We start from the raw sequence: 10,002 nt of genomic DNA, 5'->3' as shown, positions 1-10,002 counted from the left end.
AGTAAATTTTAAATTGACACAGTTGTTTTTAAAATACAAAAACAACAGTAGAACTTTTCGAATTAAGAAGAAATAATTTATTCGCGCAAGAAATATAACCAGTATTTCACTTATTCAGCAATATGAAAATTATGTTTTTATCCTCACATTTAGTTTCAATATGTTTTATTTATTACATTTTAATACCAATTATTCATTCTAATAGCAATGCTTCTTCATCACAGGTAAATCATACATTTTATTGTTATTAAAATGTTATCTATTGAAAATAATTGAGTCATTTCTCCAAAGCTTAAACGAGTAAATATGTTTAAGTTAAGTTGAACTTTTTTGATTAATAAAGTTATTTACATTTTACGATAACTTCTTTTCTATTTTTCTCATTATAATGACAAATTTACGTATATTTTTTTATCTATCGTTAACTACCTCTTTTTTTAATAAAATTGTAAATGATGAAAACATTTTTTTTCAAGGTAGACATATTTTTTTTAAAAATATTATATTGCATATAACTGTCTTAATAATAAAGTCATATAATAGAATATAAATTTTTTTGGAATTATTCAAGAGAAAGAAAAGGTTACACTATTTTTGTGTAGATAACATTTAAAACAGGTTTTTTTAAATACATTGACTCAAGAATCAATGAAAAATATATTTTTTTTAATTCTAATAGTACCAATCACATTATGATATGTATTTCAAAAAAACCCAGCACAGGGGGGTCGCGGCACAGTGGTGACGTGGCATAGTTGGATCAAGTATTATGATACCTGACAGTGATTAAAATCACTATAAAAAAAAACGCTTCGATGCAAATCTTTAGATAGTGTTTAATTTTAAAAAATTGGTGGATTATACCAAAAGCAACATGATCTGCTAGTTCATTATTAATATCCTGATTCAGATAAAGTATGTCGAATGAAAAAGGGATTATTACAAAATATTATTTCTCATAAAAAAATTATGTTGATCCATACACTTTTCAATAAGTTATATCATTATTAAGTTAAAAATGTAAAAAATAAAATCGAGAATTTTCCTACAATAATAGCATTTGGTAGCTATTTTCACCGTGAAGACAAAATAAAGTCCGAATTTTTTTTTTTTTTGCATAATAAAATACATTACATTAGCTTTAATTTAAGATATGTATAAAAGTGTCAGACTTTCCGGAATACTTTCAAAAGTTAAGTTGAAAAAGTTCTACTTTCTACATGCATTTTTTAGATTTGCACCCCCCTCGTATATAGGGAAATGGTCCGATTCAAAAAAACAGTATGTCAATGATGTATATAAATACTACTCCTCATGAAAAAATTGTACTGATCCATACATTTTTCAAAAAGTTATAGCATAATAAAGTTAAAAATGTAAAATACAAAATCGAAATTTTTCACACAAAAATAGCATTCGGTAGCCATTTTCACCGTGAAGATAAAATAAAGTCCGAAATTTTCTTTATTCATAATAAAGTATACTACATAAGCTTTAATTTAAGGGATGTATAAAAGTGTCAGTATTTCCGGAACACTTTAAAAAGTTAAGTTAAAAAAGTGAATATTTTGTGAAAAAGTTGTCGTTTTAAATCCCCCCTTGTGGGCAGGTTAAGGGTTAAATTTATGAAAAAAATATACCAAACAAAAGGTAATGATATTATGCATCTATATAAAAAAGAATTATATTGATATGTTCATTTTTAAGTTATGGCACTTTTAAGTAAAAAAAATAGAAAAATTTTCGAAAATTAGCGATTTTTAAATTTGTAATTTTTTTGGAGGTTTCCCCCATTTACGGGGAACGAGGGAATTTTTTTCAATTTTGGAGAGTAATGTCTTCGACTAAATACGATTTGTGATCTTTTGACGTATCATTGAAAGAAATCGATTCGGTGAGAGCTGAGAAAAAGTGGTAACAGACACAAAAAAAATAAATAAAAAATAAAGCACATCATAGTAAAACTAATACATTTTTAGCTTCTCATCAAAGCTAATATGACGCAAATTCTGATGAAAATCATTATTTTTAGTATTAAATTAATATATTAATGNAAATTATTTAGATATACGGTTTTGCTGTTGAAACAATCATATGATGTAATTTTATTAGTTTACATAAACATATATTTTTGGAAGATACAATAACAAAATTACCACACATTTTTAGACTAGTTAGTAAAAAGCTGAATAATTAATATTTATTATTTAAGAATTATAAATTACTTTAAAAAAAGTATAATTTGTCATCTTGTTTGATGATTTTTTTAATGCGGCAAATGTCTAGCTTAATTGCAGTAATAAATAAAATATTAATTATACAGATTCCTTAAATACGCCTCCAAAAATATTTTTGAAATTATAAAAGTTAATCTTTCTTATTTTAACAATTATGATTATTTGTTGACTTCTACTATCATCTATTTTGCTTTACATTTCATTTAAATTCTTAGCTCTCAAACGATTCATTTTGTTGGTCTGTGCGCCGAAATAACTCAATTTCAATTTAACTGGATCTATTGTCTCTAGAAAATTGAAAAAAAACCTCTCATTTTTTAAATTTTTAAAAAATATTTCAAAATTATGTTATCGTATAAACCACATACTATGAGACCTAGCCATAAGCATATAAACTTAGTACCCTCAGTTAACAAGTTTGCTCCCAAAAAATTAAAAAGTTATCAATGTTGTCATATGCATGTATAATGTTCTTTAAAATATGAAAAATAACTATTAGTATTCTCAAAAATGTTATTTTAATAGACACCTATGAGCTTAGCTGAAAAAAATTTAAAAATAAAATATATTTTGAGAGTTTTATGTATTATTTATAAAATTAAGTTCCTCTATAAATTTAATTAATAAAAACCAAACCTTGACAGTTTTTCTACTATGAAAATAGTGATAATAATCACTGTTAGATATTAACTATACTTGTCCCAACTACCCAATCAGAAATTAACAACAAGCGCAGTAAAGAAAATCAGTACTAGTACTACATCAGTATTAGAGAGTTTTACACCTTTACTGACATTCATAACCACAAAACATTTCTAAAAAATAAAGAAAATTAACATAAATAAAGATATAGTATTAATATAAAAGAAATTCTTATTAATTTTTTTAATATATTTTAATCAGTTTTTTTTTAACTCAACATTAAAAGTTGTTCGACCTTTGTTTTTGGTAAATCGATAATAGTCTGTTCTAATAGAATTTTATTTATGTCTACTTCACTACTATAAGATAAGAGCAATAGGGGTAAATAAGGGGTATTTTTTCCAGTCGGAGTGGCAGTATGTGTTTAACGATAAATACGTAAACGTTTCTACGATTTTTTAGAAATATTCTTGTGGCTTTTTTAGTTAAATATTTTTAATATAATTTTAATTTTATATAAATCATAATATAGCTTAGATTTTTTTAGTTCAAAGATCTAAAGTCAAATAATTAAATAATTTATTTATTAAATAACATAAAATAAAAAGGATGGGTGACCATGCATGCGCTTCTACGATGGCGAAAAAACACCATGTTCCCAGTGCAGAAGACAACGTAAAACCACTGCACTTAAATTTCCTCAGGATATACCAATAGTATTAACTAACCTAACGGTTGTAAAAAAAAAAAAAGATTATGAGTCATAGTATGAATATTTGTATTAAGGTAATAAATAATTGAATAAGAAATGACACATTAATATCTAAAAACCAGTTCGGATATATGCCTGGTAAGTCAACAATGGAGACATTATTTTGTGTGAGACATCTAATAGAAAAGTTTAGGGAAAAAAAGAAAAAGCTTTGTATGGTATTTATAGATTTGGAAAAAGCGTATGATAGAGTACCGAGAGAGGTTCTAAAGAGGGCATTAATGAGAAAAGGAGTCCCGAAAAGGAACATTAATATAATAGAGGATATGTATGATGGCACTTGTACTAGGGTAAAAAGTGTGGAAGTAGTAACAGAAGGTTTTAGGGTATGAGTAAAAGTGCAGCAAGGTTGTACTTTACTTATTTTCTATAGTGATAAATGAAATTACTAGAGAAATACAAGGAGAGGTGTCGTGGTGCATGTTGTTTGCTGACGATATAGTGTTAATAGGAGAAAATAGGGAGGAAATTAATCAAAGTCTAGAGGTGTGTAGATCAGCTCTTGAAAAAAAGGGTTTAAGAATAAGTAGGAGTAAAACAGAGTATATAGAGTACGAGTTTGATAAAGAAGAACACGAGGTAGGTAAAATAAGGAGACCAGTGACAATAGGCGAAGACGTGATTAGAGAGGTGGAAAGTTTTAAGTATTTAGGGTCAATTGTGTAAAAAAACGGTGGTATGGACGAGGACATAAGACACAGGATTAAGTGTGGATGGTGTGAAAGTTCTATAAGGCTGTAGAGACCTATTATTATGTATGGCTCAGGGTGTTGGCCAGTTGACAAGAAAGTAGAGATGAGAATGCTTAGATAGATGAGTGGAGTAACTAAAGAAGATAGAATAAGGAACGAACATATACGAGGGAGTATGGGCGTAGCGTCAATCTTAGATAAGATGAGAGTAAATAGACTAAGTTGGTTTGGTCATGTTATGAGGAATGGAATCGGAAGCTTTAAGAACAGTTATAAAAATGAATGTTGAAGGAAGACCAAAAAAGAAATGAAGGGATGTTATTGAATGCAATATGAAGACAGCCTATGTGAACGTAGTGGGAGATCGTGTCAGATGGAAATTTAGGATAAGGGTAGCCGACCTCAAATAGTAATTGGGATTAAGGCGAGGAAAAGGAAAGAAAGAAAGAGAAAGAGTTGAAGTTAAAAAATTAATTTTCTGATTCAACTCATTTAATTTGTAATAAAAATTACTTCACTTTGAGTGTAACCTCTGCATATGAGATACAATATATAAATTATACTTTATTACACAAAAAAAATTAATTTTATTTTTCTTTACCAATCGCGTAATCGTGTCGGATCGGAACTGACCACTCTCTCCTAACGGTTTTTTACTTATAAACTAATCATTGAAAGTGTATTTAAAAAACATTTTGTTATAGTCTCCATATACAGAAAATATCAGTCAAACAACTCAATCGAATGATGATTTTTTTTATCCAGTTGACACAGCGTGGCAATTAAAACTATGTGAAAAACTTGAATTTTCATTTAAACACAAAAGTGCAATGAATAATAAAATAATACCTCTAGATGTACCCAGGGTTGAAAGGAAAATACCAAGAAAAGGAAATTGCTTTTTTGATGCGGTGTCTTATATGATAACTGGTAGTACAACATATGGGGTCAGATTACGAAACCATGTTTTAGACGTAATTACTCAGTAAATATCTACATTATTTTACAGCACTAAGATAATTTTTTGTTTTTTTGGTCAGTATATGGAGTCACAAACAACTTCGTTAACAGATGAAAACTCCCATCTTGAACGTATAACAATAATGCGTAATCCAGGTAACGCCTGACTACTTACAAATTCCACTCAAAAATACTTTTACATTATTTTAGGTAATTATGGATTCTTAATAATCCATGCTTGCTTAAAACAACGTTAAATTAACTTAATATTTGTAGTAGAAATGTAAAATCATTTGTTTTTAGTTTAGATAAATTATAAACTAATTTCAAAGTTAGAAAAGTTAAATATTTTTTAAGTTTATTTATCAGTTAATAATTTTTAACAGTAAACTCATTTATTTTACTAGTGACTTTAAAAAATAATAATAGCTTCATAACTTTAGTTATATAGTATAATATTTTGCTGTACATATAAAAAGTAATTTTTTTTTGTAAAGAAAATATAAACATGTTAAAGCTTTCATTGATTATTGAATTATATAGAATATTTACAGATATTTCCATATCTTCAGTTTTATGCAGACATTTAAAACTCGTTTTAGAGTTTATTTTCAGATCAACAGTTACAGGTCCGAATTCAACTCTGCAACGAGTTCGAAATGACACCGTAAAACTAAAAATATTGATATATTTGTAAATATTTTAGAAAGGGAAATTTAATTTTAATTATCTATCATAAAAGTTACAAGGACATTTGTTACCTACATTTTATAGTATTAATAAAAAAATAAACCAGTGTCTAAAATACTTTACCTTTAAATAAAATACATAGGCAATTATCTTAATTTTAAAACATCTACAGGGTACAATTCATATATTTTGTTATTAATTTTAACTTCTTGAAAATGTTTATTTTATTTTAGCACAATTCTATATATTTTGTTAACCATAATTACAGTACAAATTAAGAGAATATTAAATTATGTTAAAAGAAAAGCAAAATTGCATATTAAGTTCAATTTACTCAAAGAAAGGCCATCGATATGTTATCATTTAAGTTAGTTTACAAGAACACTAACTTACAACCTTTTAACGCTTTGGTGACCAGCCTTGCTAATTTTTATACAAAGCGTTATATTGCTTAAGGTTTTCTAATTAGTTGACTATAATTAGAAATATGTATAATATTTCATTCATTATTTGCTGAAAAAAATTGCGTTATGTATTTAAAAAGTACATAATATTTATAACAGAGGCAGCATATGGCTATCTTGTATAACTCTTCCATGTGTGTCACATGTATTTAAAAGCGAAAGTTTAAACACTACATTTTTTTAGAGACATATGCCGAATTCGATGAAATTTATGCAACAGCTGCATTTTTAGAAACATCTTTTTATGTTTTCTCTGAAGAAAATGTCAAAAAATGGCTATTTATAAGTAGAGAAGGATTAGATGGCAAAAGAATAAAAGAACCTTGCATATATTTATATCTTAATGGTTTAGAGGATAATGCTCATTACACCGTAGTGATTGATGTGGTGAGTACTCTTAAACCTAATATACGAGTATTAAAACAGTTCTCAGGTAAATTATTTCTGTCAATGTCTTATTGATACACCACTTTGTAATACATATAACATACTTGTCGAAAGTCATAATTGACAATAATTCTTATTAAGAAAAGGACTTAGCTTCGATGCGAAGCTGAGAAGGTATTGGTTTTGCTATGATGTGTTTTTTTTTTTTTTGTGTCTGTTAACACTTTTTCTCAGCTCTCACCGAACGGATTTCTTTCAACGATACGTCAAAAGATCACAAATCGTATCTAGTCGAAGACATTACCCTTAAAAATTGAAAAAATTTCCCTCGTTCCCCGTAAATGGGGGAAACCTCCAAAAAAATTACAAATTTAAAAATCACTAATTTTCGAAATTTTTTCCATTTTTTTTATTAAAAACTGCCATAACTTTTTTAAAAATGAACATTTCAATATAATTTTTTTTATAGATGCATGATGTCTTTACCTATCATTCGGTATATTTTTTTTATAAATTTGACCCTTTACCTGCCCACAGGTAGGAATTTAAAATGACAACTTTTTCAACTTAACTTTTGAAAATGTTCCGGAAGGTCTGAAACGTTTATATATATCTTAAATTAAAGCTTATGTAATATACTTTAATTTAAAAAAAAAAAAATTGACCTCTAGACTTGTCTTCACGGCAAAAATGTCTACCAAATGCTATTTTCGTGTGAAAATTCACGATTTTATTTTTTATATTTTTAACTTTATAATGCTATAACTTATTGAAAAGTATATGGATCAACACAATTTTTTTATGAGAAATAATATTTTTTAATAATCCCTTTTTCAGTCGACATACTTTATCTTAATCAAGATAAGAATAATAATTAGGAACTAGCAGATCATGTAGATTTTGGAATAATACACCAATTTTTTTTAAATTAAACACAATCTAAAGACTTGCATCAAAGCGTTTATGTTTGATAGTGATTTTAATTACTGTCAGATATCCTTATACTTGATCCAACTATACCATGGCATCACTGTGCCGCGACCCCCCTGTGCTGGGTTTTTTTTTGTTTTTTTGGAGCAACTTCTGGACCAGTATTTTAGAAGATATTAACAATTTAAAGTAATGACACGACTTATGCCTTAATAATGTAATCGTCACTGGTTTTGGCGATAAATATCCGTGGGCCATTTATTAATGATGAGTAACAACAGATTATTTTAAAAAGAACCGAAAAAACGAAAATAATCATTTAAAAATATTCACATAATATCGCGATACTTTCGCTGCCGTTGGCAACACCGTGTCTGTTATTATCCTAGGGCGTCAAAAAGTTAACAGCATTAATGGTGAAGATGTGTGGATTGGTTCGTCGAGTCCGGTCATGTGACACATCTAGAGCCGGTGGCCTACATCTTTGACGTTATCACTTTGACAACGGAAGAAAACTCAACGTATCATTTGCAGCTAGTCGTCATCGGCACTTGCTGGAATTTGCACCGTAGCATATGGCACGCGGTGTTGGTCTGTCAAACTACCAAATAACGTTAGTAGGGCGACGGGTAATAAAAATGGCGCAGTTCACAGAAAATCGTGTATCTCGAAGCGACATGGGACTGTGTCATTGATGATAGGAGGTAAAGAGTAGATGCTACTTTTATAACTTTGCATTTCTCGACCGAACTCTTCCTCCCACATAGCTATAAATATGCCAATACATACAAAATACTAATTCAAAAGTTGTTATCGATCAGTCATTTTCTTAATTAGATCATTAAATTTAAAAAAATTTTAGAGTGTAACTTCACAACATACACTCATAGTAATGGAGTTGTGGTGTACCGGAAAGATAATAAACAAAAATAGAAGAAACACGGGGTGGAAATCGAAAAAAATTGTAAAGACGGTAAAATAGAAGACGGTGATTTGCTAGTTGTGTAAAGAATACTGCAAAGGAGATTGTTGGTTGGAGTAAGAGAAGAATGCCATAAAACAAGGAAACCCAGTGGTGGGATGAGGACGTTCAAAAAATCATAGAAAGTAAGAAAAATCAATTCAAAGTATGGTGGTTGAAGGAACTTTTAAATAAAATCTTATTAGAAGGGAAAATTCCAAATGAATGAAGGAATTGTATTGTGGTGCCGATATTTAAAGGTAAAGGTGACATACAAGAGTGCGGAAATTATAGAGGTATAAAGCTTATGAGTCATAGTATGAAAATTTGGGAAAAGGTAATAAATAATTGAATAAGAAATGACACATTAGTATCTAAAAACCAGTTCGGATATATGCCTGGTAAGTCAACAATGGAGACATTATTTTGTGTGAGACATCTAATAGAAAAGTTTAGGGAAAAAAAGAAAAAGCTTTGTATGGTATTTATAGATTTGGAAAAAGCGTATGATAGAGTACCGAGAGAGGTTCTAAAGAGGGCATTAATGAGAAAAGGAGTCCCGAAAAGGAACATTAATATAATAGAGGATATGTATGATGGCACTTGTACTAGGGTAAAAAGTGTGGAAGTAGTAACAGAAGGTTTTAGGGTATGAGTAAAAGTGCAGCAAGGTTGTACTTTACTTATTTTCTATAGTGATAAATGAAATTACTAGAGAAATACAAGGAGAGGTGTCGTGGTGCATGTTGTTTGCTGACGATATAGTGTTAATAGGAGAAAATAGGGAGGAAATTAATCAAAGTCTAGAGGTGTGTAGATCAGCTCTTGAAAAAAAGGGTTTAAGAATAAGTAGGAGTAAAACAGAGTATATAGAGTACGAGTTTGATAAAGAAGAACACGAGGTAGGTAAAATAAGGAGACCAGTGACAATAGGCGAAGACGTGATTGGAGAGGTAGAAAGTTTTATTATTTATTATTTAGTGTTATTAAAGATTATTCCAAAAGCTACATGATCTCCTATTTCCTTATTTATATCCTGATTACAAGTTTTATGATTTATATACTATAAATATATATATATATATATATATTTAGTATATAAACGGAATTGGTGTTATTTTAATAAAAAGTATGTAGAATGAAAAAGGGATATAAATATTATTTCTCATAAAAAAATTGTATTGATCCATACACTTTTCAATAAGTTATAGCATTATAAAGTTAAAAATGTAAAATATAAAATCGAGAATTTTCACTCAAAAATAGC

The 10,002-nt window shown here is 28.4% G+C and overlaps 1 protein-coding gene across 1 annotated transcript in view; it reads left to right on the top strand.

The window, feature by feature from the left end:
- Window positions 1-10,002, top strand: part of LOC126903942 (uncharacterized) — a 16,652-nt gene continuing 6,650 nt past the window's right edge. The window contains exons 1-4 of the mRNA XM_050682533.1: window positions 1-224; window positions 5,048-5,317; window positions 5,384-5,459; window positions 6,642-6,844. Coding sequence (XP_050538490.1) covers window positions 123-224; window positions 5,048-5,317; window positions 5,384-5,459; window positions 6,642-6,844 — 651 coding nt within the window. The 5' untranslated portion in view covers window positions 1-122. The remainder of the gene's footprint in view (window positions 225-5,047; window positions 5,318-5,383; window positions 5,460-6,641; window positions 6,845-10,002) is intronic.

This window comes from Daktulosphaira vitifoliae, unplaced genomic scaffold (genome assembly GCF_025091365.1).
Source record: "Daktulosphaira vitifoliae isolate Bord-2020 unplaced genomic scaffold, ASM2509136v1 Scaffold_1, whole genome shotgun sequence".
Lineage (NCBI taxonomy): Eukaryota > Metazoa > Arthropoda > Insecta > Hemiptera > Phylloxeridae > Daktulosphaira > Daktulosphaira vitifoliae.
Note: the sequence above shows the minus strand (reverse complement) of the source record. Positions and strands in the feature narration are given on the sequence as shown.